Here is a 20,758-nt window from a genome sequence, read left to right on the forward strand (position 1 = left end):
GTTGTCCAAGTCCAGTTGCATCTGATCTTGATGAGTAGTTTATATTCTGGTTTTCATGGTCAAGTGCCAAGTCACCCCCATGTTAAAACTGAGTGGAATATTACTTTAAGCCCCTTTCACACATAGAACACGTAAAATTGCCGTGTTAACATTTCCGGCAGCGCCACCCCAGAGTCTCTTGTTCTACGTGAAAGTGTCTTACGTAAGACTGTCGTAACCTTTTGCGCGCTTGACCCTGAAGTCTTACGGCTTTTGTTCACACTAGTGTTGCAAAGGAAGATTCCCAGGAATTTCACTAGGCCTTTTTTGGGGGGGGGGGGGGGTTGTCGGATTAGCGGAATATCGGTTCCTGTTCACACATGACCCCGACACAGAAATATCCGGAAGATTTCTCGGGGAAGTTGCTGATGTGTGAACGGGGCTTTTGACTGCGATCACACTTACAGTTGGTCTAAGTTCGTTTCGGTTCTCACTGCCCGATTCCAAGTGAATTGTACACATTGAACACATGAAGAAATAGCTGAATATGAGCATCAGTCCAGACCTCTGTTATGCTAGGCTTCTCAAGCATGAGGAACTGCTGTCTATCAGATGTTGGGGTTGTTTCTTGTAGTTGGTTTGGATTACGTTCTCACTCCTGACAAACTGCACTTATTCTCTTGTTAGAGGACCAAGACTCGCTTTTTCAGACGTTCCAATGTAGTTATTTGGTGCCACCTGAGTTTGAATGGCATTGTTCTCACCTGGCCAAGCGAACCGAACTGAAGGAATGAAGAGTTTGAATAAACAGCTTAGAACATGCCAGGTGAGAAAACGCACTTAGTTTAGCCTCTGGGACAGCATTGGGCTTTGGCAGACTGGCACAGGCTCAGACTGGCTTCATTAGCATGTTGAGAGTGTTTTGTTACCAACAGCGTCAGCACAGTTTTTACCTTTATCAATGTGATACAGATGTGAGGTGAAGTCATTTGTTTTAGCAATCTGACAGCTCGGGTGACAAATGAGACTAAAAGAAGGAGAAAGAGCACTTAGAGGCATTTCTAAAGCATCTAAAAGAGGGAGCACAGCAAAAATCTTAGTTTTGCATCTCACCTCATAGTGAAAGTGTAGATTTGAACTCTGCAATACTCAACAAGGCAACATTTAACATGTTGTCCCCCCCACGGATGATGCAGTCACACTTTGGGCCAGTCAGTATATTGCTGTTGTGGTGTGAAAACCAATTTTGGTGATGTTCTTTTTTCACTTCAATTGAAGGATTACATGGTCCTCTATGGGTTGATGAAATTCTCCGACCTCTTGGTCTTATAAAACCTTTTCAAAACACATCAGACAAACTCAAAACTGCATGGAGGTCAAGCTAAAAGCAAGGCTGTTTTTCTCAGTTCTTGAGAAGTTGATGTTTTGGAGATACAAGGTTGTCTGTTGCCTGTCAGTGACAATATACAAAAGGTCAAAGTTTCAAGTCTGTTATGGAACAATGTAAATACATTTCAGGTACATCTTAGAGGCAAATTTGCATAGCAATGAGAGCTGGATATATGTGCGAGCTTGCGGTGTGGGGGATATGACTTTTAAATTTTGACTTGTAATTGTAGCGCCCCGTTGGTCCAGACAATGTAATTATAAAAATGCTGAAACACAGTGGTAAGATGCATCATTCCCCCAAGTGATGTCAGTGACAGATGGATGGATGGGCGAAAGAAAATAAATAAATTGAATGAACGAATGGAGGCCAGCATGAGTTTTGATGCCTTTGGATTGAGCCTGCAATCTGGTCTCAGGCCCAAAGCATCATGGGTGATAGTGGAGCTGTCAGGTTGCCAGATCAGGTGATTCATTGAGTCAGTGGAGAGAAATGTGACACATCAGTGAAAACACTGGCTGGAGCTGTGAGCCAGGTACCATTTGGTAGGGAATGATTCCCACACAAACACTGGATGACGGCATTGTTTTTGTCTCCTCCTTCCCCCCTCCTGCTCTTCCTTCTATTTCTTCTCCTCATCCTCTTGCTCTTCCCCTTCCTTTCTCTCCCCTTGCTCCTCTTCTTTCTCCTCCTCTTCTTCCTCGTTCATCTTTCATGACACATCTGCTTTCTACCTCCTCTCCTCCGTCCTGTCTTTTCCCTCCTCTCTCCTCCCACACACCTCACCTCCTCTTCCTGTTCATCCTCTTCTTCTTTCCCTCTCCTCCATCCATCCGTCCTTCCCTCCCTCTCCCTCACCTTCTCCTCCTCTTCCTCCTCCCTCCAGCGTTGAGGCCGTGGGTGTCGGAGTTTTCCCGTCCGGGGGTGAAGGACTTCTCCCAGCTGGCCTTGGACCTGGCCAGAAACCAGCTTGTCGTAGGAGCAAGGTGACGCTCATGGGAATCACTACACTTAAAGCTGCTCTACACCGCAAAATTGCCACTAATAAAATCAACACTTTTTAGATAGTTTTGACCAGCTGCCCCAGAGCCATATCAGCTCCATGAGTGGACAAACAACTCTCCAATCAACACTTGTCAACTAATGATTGACATAGCAATCCACCAATCCGGCGGATTGTAGCATCTATGGTCCCTCTTCGAAGTATGTTGGACATAGCAACAGTAACTAAGGGGGGCAGAAATTTTGCAAACGGTTAATTGTCACTGATTACACTTTCCATTTGCGATCAGTATGGTATTGGTGTCTATAAAGTGAATATATTTGATAAGGTGTATAGTTTTGTACAACACTAGCACATTACCACACTTAATGTACATGTGTATGGCCGTCTGTAGACTCCTCAATGTGAATATGATGCACATTTAAATTCACGTCTGCTCCTCAGTTTTGTACATTGTTATATTTATATTCGGTAGAGAATGGGGGTTTGGGGGGATATTTTAATTTCTTTCTTTCAAATTACATCAAATTTCTAGGCTGTTAATAATAATAATAATAACTATTATTATCAAATTTCTAGGCTGTTAATAATAACTATTAGAAATTTGATCTTTCAAGCATTGGAGGAAACAATAGCCATTTGGTTTAATTTGCTCATTCCTGCTATTTCCAGAAAAAACAGGCTGATTGTGGAAAAGGGAACCCGCTTGAATTAAAAAGACAAATTTTTCACTTCAAGTATGATTACTGTTGTTTTTTTACTATATCATATGCCATATCGAGATCGTGGGAAATATCGCAATATTCATGAAATATCGCAATATCAGCCCAAGCCTAGTTGACACGTGTTGATTGGAGAGTTGTTTGTCCACTCATAGAGCTGACGCAGCTAATATGGACTGATTCATCTTCTTCTTCTCCTGCTCGCTAATCATAAGTCGCTCTGGATGAGTGCTAAATGACTAAAATGTAAATGTCAAAAGCATTCTCTAGGCTTATTTTTGGTGAACATGGCTTCAGAAGGTTTGTTTTTGAATATGAGATGAGAAATAAGTTCTAAGCATTTTAAAATTATGATTATGTCTCCTCTTTGTTTTTTCCAGAAACTACCTTTTCAGACTGAATTTGAGCAATGCCTCCCTCATACAGGTAAGGACAGCCAAGCCAAGTATTCTTTGTCCTTTTGTTAAAACTGTGATCTGGTCTAGTCAGTGTGGTCCAACTCTGATATGACAGATATGATCCAGTTTGATTGATTACATATTTATTGTAGAATAGGTCAGTGCTACACTGGTTGTCGATGGGAAGACCTTAACCTGAATTGATTCTGTTGAGACATTTTGATCAGATTCCACACAAGTATGCATGAATATGTATTCTTATTCTTACTCTCCTGGGGTTCAGTGAAGAGTTTTAGTGTCTGAATACCTAAATACTGAATATTGTAATTTTTTGGAATTGGTTGAATTGTTGCAAGTAGCATCACACTAATGTAAGCTATTTGAGGATAGGGTTTTTTAAGGGAAAAAAGGCATTTTCTGACAATATATTTGATCTTTTTTTCCATATTGGTGGTTGTTTGCCTCATGATGAATACCGATTGGTGGTCATAGTTTACCCGCCTTTTTATTTAACACTACACCACTGAGTTTGAGCCAGTTGAGAAAACAGCGGAAATGAAAGGGGGAAGGGAGGAAGGGAGTAACGAAGGAGTGACAAAAGATGGAGGGGTGAGGAGGATGGAGGTGAGGAATGTCAACAAGCTGCAGAATTTACTAACTTCACACAGGAAAGTGATCTGGCTGCCTCAACTCTTCTCTTCTTCCCTTCTTCCCTGTCTTTATTGGATATGCAGTATTGCAAGATATTATTATTTGGTCAATGTGACAAATTATTAGACGTAGGTCACCAAACTATCAGCTTAAGGAAACACAGGTCCTGATGCTCCCAGATGGTATTTATTTTTAGATTTGGCTTCCAAATACATTCTGAGTATTTTTACTCAACCATGGCTCTGTATTATAAAGATCTACAAGATCAAATTTGGACTAACTTAGACTTAAGCTATGAGAGTGCCACTCCTTGTCATTCCCAGCTGACGCCCATGTCTGGATATTTTAAAATAATAAAAAATAATATCATTTCAGAGGGACGTTTAAGTCTCCCATATGGTGAAGAAAAAAGAAAAATTTGATTGCTTCTGGAGTTGTGAAAAGCATTAGTTGTAGTATTTCTCAAGCAAGTCTAAAGCCTCTCTTCCCCATATCCCAAGCCTCCAGAAAATACAACACAAAAGGCAAAACCTTCTATTGAATGGGACACAGAACCCGGTCCTTGTCCAGTCCAGCAGTGATGAAAAGACCTCAGAATGGAGGCTGGGGGAGGGAAAAGGTTTAGCCGAGACGGGAAGTGTATCCTCCAACTCTGACCTTTGGTAAGATCATTAGGAGTAGACATTGTGCATCTGTTAAGCTAAGGCACAAATTAGAATTCAGATTCAGAGGACTTCTGACTAAATCGGATAATATTGATCTATTTTATCAGCTATTCAGGCTCACAACACTCATCCATCAGTGCTATGATGAATGGAGATCTTTGGCAGGGGGTGGGACACTTGTCACTATTTTTTTCAATGGACTGAGAGCTATATCTGAAAGCCGAGCCCCCTTTTAATCAACCGCTGCATTAGTGCACAATGCCATTATGCCATTTTGGGTACAAGAGTTCGCATTTTCTCGGCTCATTCAAAGTGCAACCCGGGTTTTACAAATGGATTGTCTGCTTTGGCCCTTTGATGCCAGGGACAAGCAGGAAAAGCATCTCATAGTCTCAGGAGTAGTAGACACTTTTTATTAATTTTCACGGATAAAACACTCTTGGTTGTGCTAGGCAGAAACTGGGAAAAGCATCCGTCAGTGATGAAAAGTCTCAGAAATGTAACAGGAGACCTGTGGGTAAATTTCAGAGGTGTCTCCCTATGTTTTTGTAGTAAATAATGTATTGGTGCCCATGGCAATAAATACCATACTGAGCAATAGGCTCAGTTCAGAATACTTGAGGTGCACTTGTTTAATTTTTTTATTTTTATTTTAACCTTTATTTATCCCGGCAATGTCAACTGAGCATGCTGCTTCATATTCACACAAGCACTTCATAATATTATATTCATAATATTTCATAATATTATATACGGTCCAATCACTAATCATAGCACAGTAATGTAAGTAGTAATGGGCAGTCCCACCCCACTGCTCACAAAAAGAAGGGAAGTGAAGGGAAAAATGAGTGCAAAAATAAATATGAAATTTCGCTCTCAAACGTACTCCATATTTTCTCAAACTGCTGCCTTCTCTCATTGGAAATAGCAGTCTTTTTTTTTTTTTTACATCTTTGCTACACTTATAATCAACTGCAGCCATTCACTGATTTGAAGAGGGCATTATTTTTTCCCAGTGCCTCAGTATAAGCCTTTTACCATTAAATGAAATATTCTTAACAGAGACTCATTTTCAATATCTGAAGGTAAATGACTCCCCAGTATTATAAATGCAGGGTTCTTGAATATTAAAATAACTGTTCTTACACCAAAGTATCCAAAAGCATTTTTCCAAAACAGTTCTAACTTTTGACTAAAGTTGAACTTTTGACTAAAACTAAATATCATATGCAGCAGGCCTGCATTATCTTTTTATCATCTTTAGGTAAGCCTGCTTTGTATAGCTTTGAGGGTGTCCAGTATGTCTGTATCACTTCTCAAATCCATGGCCCACTTTTCTCTAACACTGTCTTGTAGCGGTACTTTATTATTCAGAAAGGAATAAAACCTGGAAGCCAAGTGATTGCGAGAATATACCTCCCTCACAAATCTCCCCCGTTCATTAGGTTCAAAGACAACTTGATTTAAGTGGTCAGACAGACACATGGCTAGTCTCAGAATTGAACACATCAGATAGATATGACAAGTACAAACACATAAAATAGTTGTACGATTTTGTCCGGGTTTGCTCAACATCACCACAAACTCAGTCAAATAGCTCTACTGGGTATCTTCCAATGGTGAAGCTGAAGACAAATTGTAATTCATTGTCAGGATTTTACGGTTCGAGTAAAGCTTATCCTGCATTTTCGTTGTTGTTCTATCCCAAGGTGGCAATTTTTCCCTCCAAGTTGAAGTGCTTGCGTGTTTAAAATCGCTGATTCAGATTCCTGCCTTGCAATGAAATGGCGGCCTGTTTATGATCCAGGTCGACAAAATCTTATCGTGTCTCGTACTCATCATTTATGTCTCCCACAATGGAAATAAACCTCTGTGGCAATTGAGATTAAACCTAAGGATACATACAGGAATGTGTATAAAGAAGAATACTGAGGATGGTTATCAAGCTAAGTCTCCTGCTGCTACTCCCCCATACTCCTCACCTAGACATGTTTTGTAACGCTTATCATGCGATTATGAGGTCCTGTCGGACCAATACAACAAAGTTAAATTTTTTTAATCTATTATCTATTATTTATTTTACCCTTTTATATAACTTTTATATAATTTTGTGCTTTTATGGATCGTTTTTTGTCTCAGATGCACTGCTGAACTGTTTTTGTACTCTTGCTACATTCATCTGTTTCATTCAGGCTCTTTTGTAATCAATCTGTGGAACACAGAATTCTTTGTACAACAAATGAGTGACTGATTTATTGAACGGCACAAAGGCCATTGAACCCACAGTAGCACTTTAAAAAAGTTTCACAGCACACAGACTGCTACTGCTCCTACTACTTTAGCATACACTATGTTCAGTGATAGTAGCTCCATGCTAACACTTAAGAATACACTGCTGAGTGGTAGTAGGCTCCATGCTAACACTTTAGCACACTATGTTGAGTGATAGTAGGCTCCATGCTAACACTTTAGCATACACTATGTTGAGTGATAGTAGGCTCCATGCTAACACTTTAGCATGCTAGAGTGTTAGCATAGAGTGTACTATCACTCAATTGTGTGCTAAAGTGTTAGCATGGATCACCGGAGCTAACAATCTACCATGGATGATTTTGTGTCTATGTTCTCATCATTTAATGGCAAAGACGACCAAGGGGCTAATATCCCCAAAATGTGGCATATTAATTTAACTTTATGCTGTTAACAGTTGTAACTGGTGTAATGTTATGTTATACCTACGTTGCTGTGTCTATATGTGGTGTTTTCAATGTTCACAAAATGAAATTCCCAAAACCAAACTGATACATCTCTTTCCAAGGCGACAGTATGGGGACCCGATGACGACACCAGGCGCTCATGTCAGAGCAAGGGGAAAACTGAGGTACTGCACTGTATCCTATCAAGGATTGGGGTCAAATTCAGTCTCAGTTCACTCCATTCAAAATGCAAATTGAAACTGCAATACACTTTATAATGAAAAAACATTAATTTTCAATATTTTATGGATATGGTAACTTTTTGTACAAAGTGGAATTCTAGTTTTTGAATTTTGAAGAAAAGTGACTCCCTGAATTGACTGGATTGAACTGAAAGTGAATTGAGCCTGAGTCTAGAAGTCATGGTGGGAAGACGTGTGAAAATTATTTTAATGAAATCGATTCTTTCCAATAGTGAATTGATTCAGGACCAGTTTATATGATTAATCTTTGTAAAAATGACAGTTTTATAGCCCACAGCACTTTGGGCTACCCCCAGTCCGAACGAAAGAGTAGTAAAAGCATGAATAATTCCAAATCATGAAACAACAACATTGAGCGATGGTGTATTTGTCCGGTCCACAGGAGGAGTGTCAGAACTACATCCGGGTTTTGTTGATTAGTGGGAGGAAGCTCTTCACCTGTGGAACCAACGCCTTCACCCCCGTCTGCACCACCAGACAGGTTGGTACAACAGCTTGTAATTAGATGTGGTGAAGCAAGCTACCAGCTAGATAGATATATATAGATAGAAATATATATTCTATTTTTGCATTGCACTTCCCAGAGATCACCTGTCAATCAAACAGTGTGTCCAGTACTGTGACGTCTTCTTCCTTGGATTTTCTGTTGATGCAGTTTGAGTTTCTGTAGGTGGCGCTCTTTTCTTTGTCTGTTCAGCCATGGTGGCTATCGCTGCTCATGATAACTACCCAGTTCTTCTTCTATTTTTTCCAAACAAACCGGAAACAGTCAGGAAGTGATGAAAAAGTCCATCACTTCCTGTGCGCCAGAGGATTTTTCCCAGAAAAGATCTACCAGACACCAGGTGTTTAGAACAGCAGATGTAAAAGCTTTCTTGAACTGGATATAGGTTGAATCATTTTTGTGTTACATCCATCAGTGATAGTAACAAAATATACATTTATCTATGTGAAAATGGCATAGATTATTACTTCAAATATAATTTTCTGTCTGACATGTATGCTCCTCCTATTTAAAAGGTAGGTTCATACTTTCCAGCAAACTCATTGGTGGGAAGAAAGAAGTGTTCGTCCATTCATACTTTTTTCCTTGTGAGCTGAATTTGATACAAGGATCCAATCACAAAACAAAACTGTCGCTACCTCACCTTACAACCAAGGTGCATGAACCAGAAAAAGATAGAAAGGCAGAACAAAATCAGCTACTTTTGGAGGCTGGAGTACAGTATGTTCTAAGAATACATTTGTGCACTCAAGAATACAATCATCCTTCCACCCAGATAGCGGAATTGGGAGGTTGGAAGTGGCCGATCATTAAAGCAGCGTGATTTGTGTTTGCGTGGAGTGATATGAGCAAATTGCAAAAGATATCATACTTGAAACCAAGCCACAGTGAAAACCAAATGCACAAACAGAAGTAGACAGAATGTTCTTTTCCCTCTAAAGAACCACTTGTTTTTGAAGCATGAATTCCCCCACTACCTCTTTCTTTCTTTCTTTCTCTCTCTCTCTCTCTCTCTCTCTCTCTCTCTCTCTCTCTCTCTCTCTCTCTCTCTCTCTCTCTCCCCCAGATTGGTAACATCAGCCGGGTCGTGGACACAGTGAACGGTGTCGCCCGATGCCCCTACGACCCGCGCCACAACTCTACCGCCATGGTAATAGAGACGGGCGAGCTGTATGCCGCCACAGTCATCGACTTCTCGGGTCGCGACCCGGTCATCTACCGGAGCCTGGGGAACATGCCGCCCCTACGCACCGCCCAGTACAACTCCAAATGGCTCAATGGTAAAGACTACAAAGTACCACACTGATTTCTTCTTAGGCTGAATTGCAAGTCATAGTCACACCACTACACCAGGTGATTTCACTGATTAGGACAGCTTCAACCAGAGAGGAGGAACTAATCAGTGACATCACCTGCTGAAGTGTTTGGTTGGAATGAAAACCTGCATACTCTGGGCCCTCCATGGCACATGATTGAATATTCCTGTTCTAATGCAACATTTTGATTGGATTCCGCACAAGTACGAATGATTATTCTTAGAGTTTTTGTGTCCCATGATGGTCTAAATGCTGTTTCAGAGGCTTCTCCACCCTGACAAGAATAAAAGTATGTGGGAAACTGAATACTAGAGTTGTCGTAATTTTTTGGGGCATGGAAATGGTCAAATTTAAAGATATTGAATATTGGCACAAAATATCGACTATCCGGTACCTTCAATCCAAAAGCATCGGTATTGGCCTTCAAAAACCCCTATTGATTGAACCCTAATTATGAGTCTAATGCTGTTCAGGGCCCTTGGCCATTACTGCCACCAGCAGCTTCATTGACAAAGGCTTAGTTGAACATGCCTGATATAGCTTAATAGCTTAATAGCTTAACAGCTTAATAATATGAGTTTAAGTAACCAAAGTCTTTGATCCCTAATGTTCTGCTGGAAGTTATTTTATGGCAATAGAGTTTATCCACTTTTTGGAAAGAGCTCTTCACGTCTACAGCATCTCATCTTTTCTCTCCTCGTTTTGTTTTCTAGAGCCTCATTTCGTGTCGGTTTATGAGGTCGGTCTGTTCGCCTACTTCTTCCTGAGGGAAAACGCTGTCGAGCACGACTGCGGGAAGATGGTGTTCTCGCGCGTGGCCCGAGTCTGTAAGAACGACATAGGCGGACGCTTCCTGTTGGAGGACACCTGGACCACCTTCATGAAGGCCCGACTCAACTGCTCGCGCTCTGGAGAAATCCCCTTTTACTACAACGAGCTGCAGAGCACCTTCTACCTGCCGGAGCAGGACCTGATCTATGGCATCTTCACTACCAATGTGTGAGTGGTGTTAAGTTACTTCTCTTTCAGTTCCCTTCTCTGTGTCACAACACACACACACACACGCTAGGGTTTCACCAATATAGGTGTTTGAAGGTTAGCTGGTATTTTTTTGCAGATATTCAATATCTTTCAATCTGACCAAAAATTCCCCCAAAATATTAGTTGTTTCCCCCAGAATTCTATTCTTGTTAGGGTGGAAAAGCCTCTGAAAGAGCATGTAGACCATCATGGGAGGCTAAAACTCTCTAAACCCAGTATGATAATAATAATATATTCACATATAAGTGTGTGAAATCTGATCAAAATGTCTCATTGGAATCAATTCAGGTTAAGGCAGACAACCAGGGTAGTACTGATCAACTCTACAATAAATATGTGATCAATCAAACAGCATTATAGTAACGGTGTAACCCTAACACACATACACACACACACACACATACACACACAAACACATATCCATGATATTGCACTGATGCAGCAGGGTCAAATGCAGCGTTTACTGGGTTGCAACCTGAAGTTTAGCTGTGGGAATATCAGAATGGTTACCAAAAAGAATCTGGTGCAAGTTGCTCACAGGGAAAATGAAAAAAGTGCTTCCTCAGAGAAAAAGTTTGAGCACCAGACTTCTTGTCAGGCACCTGGCATTGGTAAGCAGCCTACAAGGCAATCTATTATTACTTGGCTGCCTGGTAGGCCATAGGCATATCTGGCTGCCTGACAGAGTGCCTCCGTATTGCTTTGCTCCCTGTCAGGCACCTGGCATTGTCTAACATTCTTTGGGCTGCCTGGTGGCTACCTGCTCTTGCTTGGCTCCCTTGGAGGCTTAAGGTTCCTAAGAGACTGCTTGTGCTGTTTAGCAGCCTGTAGCTAGTATAACTTTGTACCTGCTGCTTTTAAGAAATCACTTGTGAAATGCAGGCCAGTGCTACTTTTCAGAAGTCTTCCCCGGTTGTTACCAGTTTTCATTTCTGACGCTTTCACTGTCCTTTTATTTGTGTTCTTTTACAACTGTGCTTTGGCCTCGCCCTCTTACATTTTATTGTTTGATTTCACCTACAGTATGTATTGTTGCTTACACAGATGTTGCTTTGCACTGTGCTGTAGCACCTATTCACTGTTACTGTATTGTAATACCTTGTGTTTTGTCTGTTCTTTTTAATGTGTGAAGCACTTTGTAACCTCTGGTTTGAAAAGTGCTACATAAATCAAGTTTTTTTTTAAGAAAATCACCGAAATGCATGTATAATCATTGTAGCTGGGGATACGACAATGACTATTTTTAAGCAGAAATCATGTAAATTATCAGCACTTTAGCCACTAGGTTATCGAGTGAGCCAGCTCACATGCCTTCAAATCAGTCAGGTTTAGCTGCATTTATCAAGTGATAGGAGGTTTGTAACACAATGCATTTATTAAAATAAAAAGGCAAGATTTGTGGATCTGAAAGTATGTAAAGTTACAAACCTTTGGAGAAGTTTGCAAGTTTGGAGAAGTTTTTGGAGTTTGTTAGATTTCATAAGAATGCAGCTTTGTCATTGGCGGAGGAGAGAGGAGATGGGCTCCTGCCGTGACCAAGCCATTGAGAATAACTGAAAAAAAGGCACAGGCACGTTCAAAAAAGTGTCCTTATATGATCACGGTCCAAAGCAGCAAAGTTACTGCATGCACAAGTGATCATTTACCACTATTACCTATAAACGGAGGCCCACATTCAGCTCCGCCACCTACTCACATTCCTTAGATTCTATCACTTTTCATTTGTACATTGCATGTTTTAACCCATTTACTACACTGCAGGCATACTTTACATTACTACCGACCATTTTTCAAAGCACACAATATGAGAAATATAGTATGAGAAATATGAGAATATGAGAAAAATATGAGAAATAGAAAAGTATGGTCCTTCAAATATCATTTTGTTGGTGCTTTTATGTTAGTGGTCATTTTGGTCTTTTTGGAGCACTGTGATGGTCAAGTGATTGAGAGATACTGGTCAGTGATTGTCTGATTGAGCAAAGTAAGATGCTACACTGCATTTACTTTTTGCATTGTCTAGTTGGCATTGGTCATTCTTCACCTTAAAGAAGCTCCTTTAGCGAGAGTCAGCGAGGTATAAAGACAAAAAACACTTGGCTGTGGAAGCATGGGTGGAGTGGTGAGTGCTCTGACCTTTCTCTAAATGCCTCAGCCTCTCAGGCTTTTTACTAGCTTAGAGAAAATAGCATCTGTACAGAACAATCAACTATTATCCAAATATCTACAACCTCTTCAGAGCTGCTGTCGAAGATTTCTTTCTGTCTTTCTTTCTTTCTTTCTTTCTTTCTTTCTTTCTTTCTTTCTTTCTTTCTTTCTTTCTTTCTTTCTTTCAAGCCTGTGAACCTATGCAAGGATACTGTTTGTAGACCTTAGCTCTGCATTTAACACCTTCACACCAGAGCTCCTACAGGCCAAGTGTTCCCAGCTGAGCGTGCCTGACCCCAACTGTCAATGGATCACTGACTTCCTGACAGACAGGAAACAGCATGTGAGAGTGTGATATGGGCGAGCACACATCACACACACTGACTCTGAGCACTGGTGCACCACAGGACTGTGTGCTCTCTGCTCTCTACACTATTGACTGCACCTCCAAGGTTCCTCTGTAAAGCAAGTTTGCTGATGACACAACACTGATCTGCAATCTCCCAGGACCTGGTGATGGTCCAGTTCTACACAGCCATCATTGATTCCATCCTCACCTCCTTCATAACTGCTTAGGACGAGGACCAGACTACAATACATCATCCGGTCAGCAGAGAAGATCATCAACTACAATCCTCCAGGACCTCTACATTTCCAGGACCTCTATGACTCCACGACCTTTACGTCTCCAGTACCTCTACATTTCCAGGACCTCTATGTCTCCAGGACCTCTACAACTTGGGGACCTCTACGTCTCCAGGACCTCTATGACTCCAGGACCTCTACGACTCTGGAACTCTATGACTCCATGACCTTTACGTCTCCAGTACCTCTACGACTCCAGGACCTCTACATTTCTAGGACCTCTACGTCTCCAGGACTTCTACATCTCCATGACCTCTATGACTCCAGGACCTCTACGACTCCGGGACCTCTATGACTCCAGGACCTCTACGACTCCAGGACCTCTACCACTCCAGGACCTCTACGATTCTGGCACATCTATGACTTCAGGGCCTCTACGTCTCCAGAACCTCTATGACTTCAGGACCTCTACAACTCCAGGACCTCTACATATCCAGGACTTGTACGACTCCAGGACCTCTACATCTCCAGGACCTCTACGACTCGGGGACCTCTACGACTCAGGGACCTCTACATATCCAGGACCTGTACGACTCCAGGACCTGTACGACTCCAGGACCTCTACATCTCCGGGACCTCTACGACTCGGGGACCTCTACGACTCAGAGACCTCTACAACTCCGGGACCTCTTCGACTCCGGGACCTCTACGACTCCGGGACCTCTACGTCTCCGGGACCTCTACGACTCCAGAACCTCTACGACTCCGGGACCTCTACGTCTCCGGGACCTCTACGACTCCAGAACCTCTACGACTCTGGGACCTCTACGTCTCCGGGACCTCTACGACTCCAGAACCTCTACGACTCCGGGACCTCTATGTCTCCGGGACCTCTACGACTCCGGGGCCTCTACGTCTCCGGGACCTTTACGTCTCCGGGACCTCTACAACTCCGGGACCTCTACGTCTCCGGGACCTCTACGACTCCGGGACCACTACGTCTCCGGGATCTCTACGACTCCGGGACCTCTACGACTCCGGGACCTCTATGTCTCCGGGACCTCTACGACTCCGGGACCTCTTTGACTCCAGGACCTCTACCACTCCAGGGCCTCTACGATTCTGGCACATCTATGACTTCAGGGCCTCTACGTCTCCAGAACCTCTACGACTCCAGGACCTCTACAACTCCAGGACCTCTACATATCCAGGACCTGTACGACTCCAGGACCTCTACATCTCCAGGACCTCTATGATTCAGGGACCTCTACGACTCAGGGACCTCTACAACTCCAGGACCTCTTCGACTCCGGGACCTCTACGACTCCGGGACCTCTACGTCTCCAGAACCTCTATGACTCTGGGACCTCTACGTCTCCAGGACCTCTACGACTCCGGGACCTCTACGTCTCCAGGACCTCTACGTCTCCGGGATCTCTACGACTCCGGGACCTCTATGTCTCCGGGACCTCTACGACTCCGGGACCTCTACCACTCCAGGACCTCTACGATTCTGGCACATCTATGACTTCAGGGCCTCTACGTCTCCAGAACCTCTACGACTCCAGGACCTCTACAACTCCAGGACCTCTACATATCCAGGACCTGTACGACTCCAGGACCTCTACACCTCCAGGACCTCTACGATTCAGGGACCTCTACGACTCAGGGACCTCTACAACTCCAGACCTCTTCGACTCCGGGACCTCTACGACTCCGGGACCTCTACGACTCCGGGACCACTACGTCTCCGGGACCTCTACATCTCCATGATCTCTGCATCTCCCGGACCTCTACATCTCCAGGACCTCTACGTCTCCAGAACCTCTACAACTCCAGAACTTGTACGTCTCCAGGACCTCTACGACCCCAGGTCCAGAGAGCATGCAGGCAAGATCATGGCCCCTCCCACCCTGGTCATATCAATCCAAGCTCTCCCATCAGGAAAGCAATTCTGGACAATCAGAACTAAAACAACCAGACATAAGAACAGCTTCTTCCCATGATCGATGGCCCCCATCAACAACTGAACGACCACAACCACACTTTTGTGTTGTTTCATGTTTAATGTGACCTACAGGAGCAAACCACCAAGTCAGCCACTTGGCCAATAAAACTTATTCTGATTCTGAATTACTGAAAAGACCTACAGTAGGTGTTAAGTGAGATGTTTTGGTAAAAAGGACATTAAAAGTCAGTCTCTTTCTTTCTTTCTTTCTTTCTTTCTTTCTTTCACATTGAATTACTGAGAAGGCCTGACTGATTCTGTTACTCCCTCCCCTCAGGAACAGTATATCGGCTTCTGCTGTATGTGCCTTCAACCTGAGCGCCATCACCCAAGCGTTCAACGGACCTTTCCGCTACCAGGAGAATCCCCGGACTGCCTGGCTCTCCACCCCCAACCCCATACCCAACTTCCAGGTTTAACCAGTTTCAAGTGCATAGTATTGAAATTTGCTATATTCACATGGGGGCTATATTCAGGGTGAAATCAGCTGCTGTAGTGTTTGGTTGAAATGAAAACCTGTAGACTCTTTGGCCTCGATGGCACATGGTTGAAAACTGCTGTTCTACTCCCTTCCTACCTGACGCTAACCCTTCCCTCCAGTGTGGCACCCTGGAGGAGAGTGGCCCTGGGGAGAACCTGACGGAGCGCAGCCTCCAGGACGCCCAGCGACTCTTCCTCATGAACGACGTGGTCCAGCCGGTTACCGTCGACCCCCTGCTCACCCAGGACAACCTGCGCCTCTCCAAGATGGTAGTGGACATCGTGCAAGGCCGGGACACCCTCTACCACGTCATGTACATTGGCACTGGTGAGCAAGTGACTGACTTTGGTCGGATTGCTATTTGAAACCCCACCTAAACCCACCTAAACCCACCTGTACCCACCTTTTTTAACTCACTTTTTTTGTCTGGCATACATCATTTGTGACATAAATTCATACTATACATCATAGGAAGTAGCATCATACTGATGGAAGTTATATAAGGATAGGGTCTTTTAGGGAGGAAAAAAACATAAATTAATACTTTTCTGATATTGGTGGTTGGTTGCCTTTTCATCATCCCCGACAGGAGTTTATCCACTTTTTACCACTCATTTAAGAGTCACTGCTTTATGAGTGACTTAAATAATTTGTAATGTTTGCTGACTGGTTATAAACAACATACTCACACAACTAGTATTTTTGTGTCAGATGAGGCATGTCACAATTGATAATGTAATAACTAACAGATAATATACAATTACTTCTTGGAATGTAATCTCTTTAAATTTGTCAAAAATGTAATAAACCTGATGACTCATGTAGAGGCATAAGTTGTTAAATTACTACATAATTTGACTACAAGGCAGTAGAGTTTGAAAGAATTTGGTACAACCTTCCATTGGTGAGCAGATGAATGTAAAATAAAGTATACAAATTCTGGATTATCCCAAAAGTTTTCTTCTTGTTTGTTTGTCCAATCAGAATACGGCACCATCCTGAAGGCTCTCTCGACAACCAATAAAAGCCTTCGAGGCTGCTACCTGGAGGAGATGAGGCTCCTCCCTGAAGGGGAGAGCGGACCAATCAAGAGCCTACAAATCCTCCACAGTGATAGGTCGTTGTTTGTGGGACTTGATGACAGACTGCTGAAGATCCCGTTAGAGCGCTGCTCCAGCTATCCAACAGAACGGTAGGATCCTCATTATTCATTTCTTGCCAAGAAGGGGCACCACGAGAAATTCTGGGCCCCCTGACAATATGTGGCACCAGCCCCCCCTACCCATCTAATTTAGTATACACATCCTCACATCTAATCATATCACTCCATAGGCAAGACGTCCGGTCCATTTTGTTGATTTTTAATCAAATTAACTGGTGACATCTTGTGCCAAAAAAAAATGACTCCTTAGTTACTGCTGACCATTGTGCTGGACTAGTTTTTTACTAGCTTGTAAATTACTTTAGCTTGTAATAAAATCAATTTAAATCAATATCTCTTGTCAAATGATGAATGCCTTTAGTAAGTAGCTGTGTAATAAGCTTGATAATGTCATTGTTGCAAAATAAGCCCTAACAGGATAAATCAAGACTCAAACACAAAGCAGATATATGCTTCTGTCAGCGATTCTGATAATGACCTTCTTACTGTGTTATCCCTTATCTAACTCTTATTCAGAACATTTTGCAGTGATTAAGAGTGTCCGATTTTTGAAGTTCTGAAAAACTCAACACTATGCAATCCTATCATCATCTGCAAAAGGTAATTGATAGTGCATAATTATCATTATAGGCTTAAAAAGATTGATGCAGTCCTTCAGAGTGAAGCAAAATGCATTGCAAACATTTGTGCAAGATGCTGTAGTTAAATAAAGTTTGATTGATTGATTATGAACAAATTCATTAAGGAAATATAATGTGGATCCACGATATGCAAACTCAGCAATTAATATTTATGATTTCCCTACTTTATTAGTGCTTTCTAGTCAGCCATGTTAACTCATCAAAGCAATGTAACATTATGAAAGGTAATACCAAAGCAGTGAAAAATACATGAATTGCCTGTTCAAAAGTAGTTGCAGATGACTACATAGATGCAATCAGAGACTCTGGCCCCGCCCACTATCTGTCAGAATAGAGCAACACATCAACCAAGTGTGAACACATGGTCACATCTTGACCAAGCAACTTCTCTCCCTCATGAATAATTCACACCATCGTTCATAGTGTCAGCGGCCCTCGCTGCATGTCAGCCATCCAGCCAAGTGTCTCCCCTAATTACATGTGACCTCTGGGTTTCATATGGCTTAGGATAATGAATTGCGCGCGCGCGTGTGTGTTGCTGTCAGAATCAGATTTGCTGGAACATTGTGATGCCGATGGAGGTTTACTCTGCGATGCATCACCTTCACCAGTCAGTTGCTGTCGGACAACCTGCAGAGACAGACAGTGTTAGGGGAGAGCTGCTGTCGTGGCAGCTTATCCAGCCTGTCAGGAGAAACACCCTTAAACAGCGTCAGCGTCAGTGATCTTTTCCATGACTCATTCAGGGTGTGCGCAGGTCCTTAAAAAGTCTGAAAAAGTCATAAATTATCAAAAATCAAGGACTGAGTATTAAAATGTCATAGATTAGATTAGATTGACATAGAACAGGATTAGTTGTTTAATATGCGTCCTATCTGCTTTACTAAACAAAATTGGACTTCATGTCCCTTAACAATTAACTTTGTGTTGTCCTTTTAATTATTCTACCCATTTGTAGTTTCAGAACTTTCAGTTTAACTTTCATTAGCTATGTTCAGTCAGAAACAGGCTGGTTTTGCTAGCTTTGTTTCTTTATTTTGTTTTTGAAATTGGTCTTAAATGTATTCCAGGTAGCTTTGAAAAAGTCTTAAAAGTCTTAAATTGACATTTCTGAGACCTGCAGATAACCTGTTGTGATTCAAATGTACTGCGCTTGCACTGGCCTGCTAGCTCTAACATTGTACTGAGGCATTGTTTTCAGGACCTGAAATCATTCTAACTAAAGGAAATCATAATTGGATTACACCGTGTCAAAGGAACGGCGTGTACCATTTTCACTTAATATATCACAAATGAATGAACTGCAATAGCACTTCGTTCCAAAGCCCCTTTGTAGCAGCGGAGTTCATTAGCATCCCTCTATGCTGGCTTTGAAGTGTCACTTACCAGTCCACAGGGAAGGAATTTAAGAAATTTCTTTGGTAAATTGGATCTGAAAACCCCCAATTTGTCCTAAATAAAAGCACAAAGCAGGCCATTGGGGCTACTGGTTGTAATATCACAAGGTAGTTTTTGTTGTGGCTTGAATCTGAATGCATAATCACTTCTTTTGTTTGTTAAAAACAATATTAAAACAATTGCTTTATGCATGGAGTGTCCAGACTTTACTATCCAGTCCTGCAATAATGTTTTTTTCTGGCCAGATGAAGCCACTTCTCACTAAAATCAACATTTTTTAATCAAATACACGTTCCAATTCCTCAGCAAGTACTTGTGTAATCATTTTGTAGGCTTTAATTTTTTATTTATTTATTTGTTTTTAATAACACAGTCCTTATGATGCATGAAAGGAAGCACTGGACAGCGCCACAGATGTCATGACAGGCTTACAAACTTCAGCACTGAATATATTGGCCCCTAAATAAAAATCATAACCAATATCTTCATCTCTCTGCTTCTGGTTCTGTTGTGTCAGGTCAAAGTAGTGCCATATGTGACAGTTTCTGCTTTATGACGAACATTACCTCTTGGACTATGATCAGAAGCTGTTATTGCCTTGTTAACGTGTTACCATGGTGATTTATTTAGTTATTTATTTTTGAAAAGACGTAAGAGCAACAGGAACAGGATATCTTTTGACATAGTAATAGCCAATAGCTTAATAGCAATTACCTACAAGATATAGGGACACACAGATTATGGGCTGGCTATCCAAAAAATTGCATATTATGTTGATGAATTAAGCCTATGTCAGCCTAACCCTATTAGCTCCATTTTATTCTGCTGTAGTAATCACAAATGTGGCGGCTTGACCATCACAGTTTCACAAGCTCTCCATCCAAATTATATTATTTGCACTTTGTAATGACATTTTTAAATTGTTGGTTACATTCTAGCAAGCCAATTCCATCGCTAGAAAGATTTGTGGCTCGGAAAAAAACATAATTCTGCACAGTCAGACTTTGTTGTCATTGAGCTTTTATTTATTACATCGTACCGTGGTTTTATCGAATCGTGAACCCCATATCACGTATTGAATCATATTGTAAGATAAGCATATCATCACATCCGTACAAAGAATGTCTGAGGAAAGGCAGATCAGTATCCTGGACCTCAATCCTATAGAAAATCTATGGACTGAGTTCCATAGGAGTTCCCCTTGCAATCTGACTAAACTTGAACTGTTCTGCAAAGAAGAATGGGCTAAAATTAATGAAGGGTGTGAACGCAACACACAAGAGTCTTTTAGTTTTCCATTTTTAATACAGTGTCAGAAATGAGTAACCTTTTGTTTTTTACCATAATTATTCTGGTTACTATCTCCAAATGAGAGCGGGGAAAAAAAAAGTCTGATTTAATGGGCTTTCATTGCCGGCCGCAAGGCAATAAAAACTAGAAAAATGGAACGGCTGCGCACACTTTTAATATCTACTGTAGATAAGTACATTTATACAAATAATCTGCTGTAACAAAGACTCGCAGCACTGGCTCCATTAAGGCTTACTCTGCAGAACAGAAATAGTACAAGTAAGTAATATTTGGCTTGAAAGTCAGTCATGGAATTGAAGTCAAAAGGACAACTGATACTGCTGCAGCATAATGACAGCAGTGCCATGTTGTCAGTCATATAAGGACAGTGTTATGGTGAATAGTGTCAATCTCGTCCC

General features: G+C 42.0%; 1 protein-coding gene across 1 annotated transcript in view; it reads left to right on the forward strand.

The window, feature by feature from the left end:
• Nucleotides 1-20,758, forward strand: part of LOC139925399 (semaphorin-5B-like) — a 79,492-nt gene that overhangs the window by 35,753 nt on the left and 22,981 nt on the right. The window contains exons 3-11 of the mRNA XM_071916750.2: nucleotides 2,253-2,352; nucleotides 3,472-3,517; nucleotides 7,624-7,686; nucleotides 8,147-8,245; nucleotides 9,336-9,549; nucleotides 10,299-10,584; nucleotides 15,645-15,780; nucleotides 15,968-16,175; nucleotides 16,833-17,040. Coding sequence (XP_071772851.1) covers nucleotides 2,253-2,352; nucleotides 3,472-3,517; nucleotides 7,624-7,686; nucleotides 8,147-8,245; nucleotides 9,336-9,549; nucleotides 10,299-10,584; nucleotides 15,645-15,780; nucleotides 15,968-16,175; nucleotides 16,833-17,040 — 1,360 coding nt within the window. The remainder of the gene's footprint in view (nucleotides 1-2,252; nucleotides 2,353-3,471; nucleotides 3,518-7,623; nucleotides 7,687-8,146; nucleotides 8,246-9,335; nucleotides 9,550-10,298; nucleotides 10,585-15,644; nucleotides 15,781-15,967; nucleotides 16,176-16,832; nucleotides 17,041-20,758) is intronic.

The sequence above is a fragment of the Centroberyx gerrardi genome, chromosome 21, assembly GCF_048128805.1.
Source record: "Centroberyx gerrardi isolate f3 chromosome 21, fCenGer3.hap1.cur.20231027, whole genome shotgun sequence".
NCBI lineage: Eukaryota > Metazoa > Chordata > Actinopteri > Beryciformes > Berycidae > Centroberyx > Centroberyx gerrardi.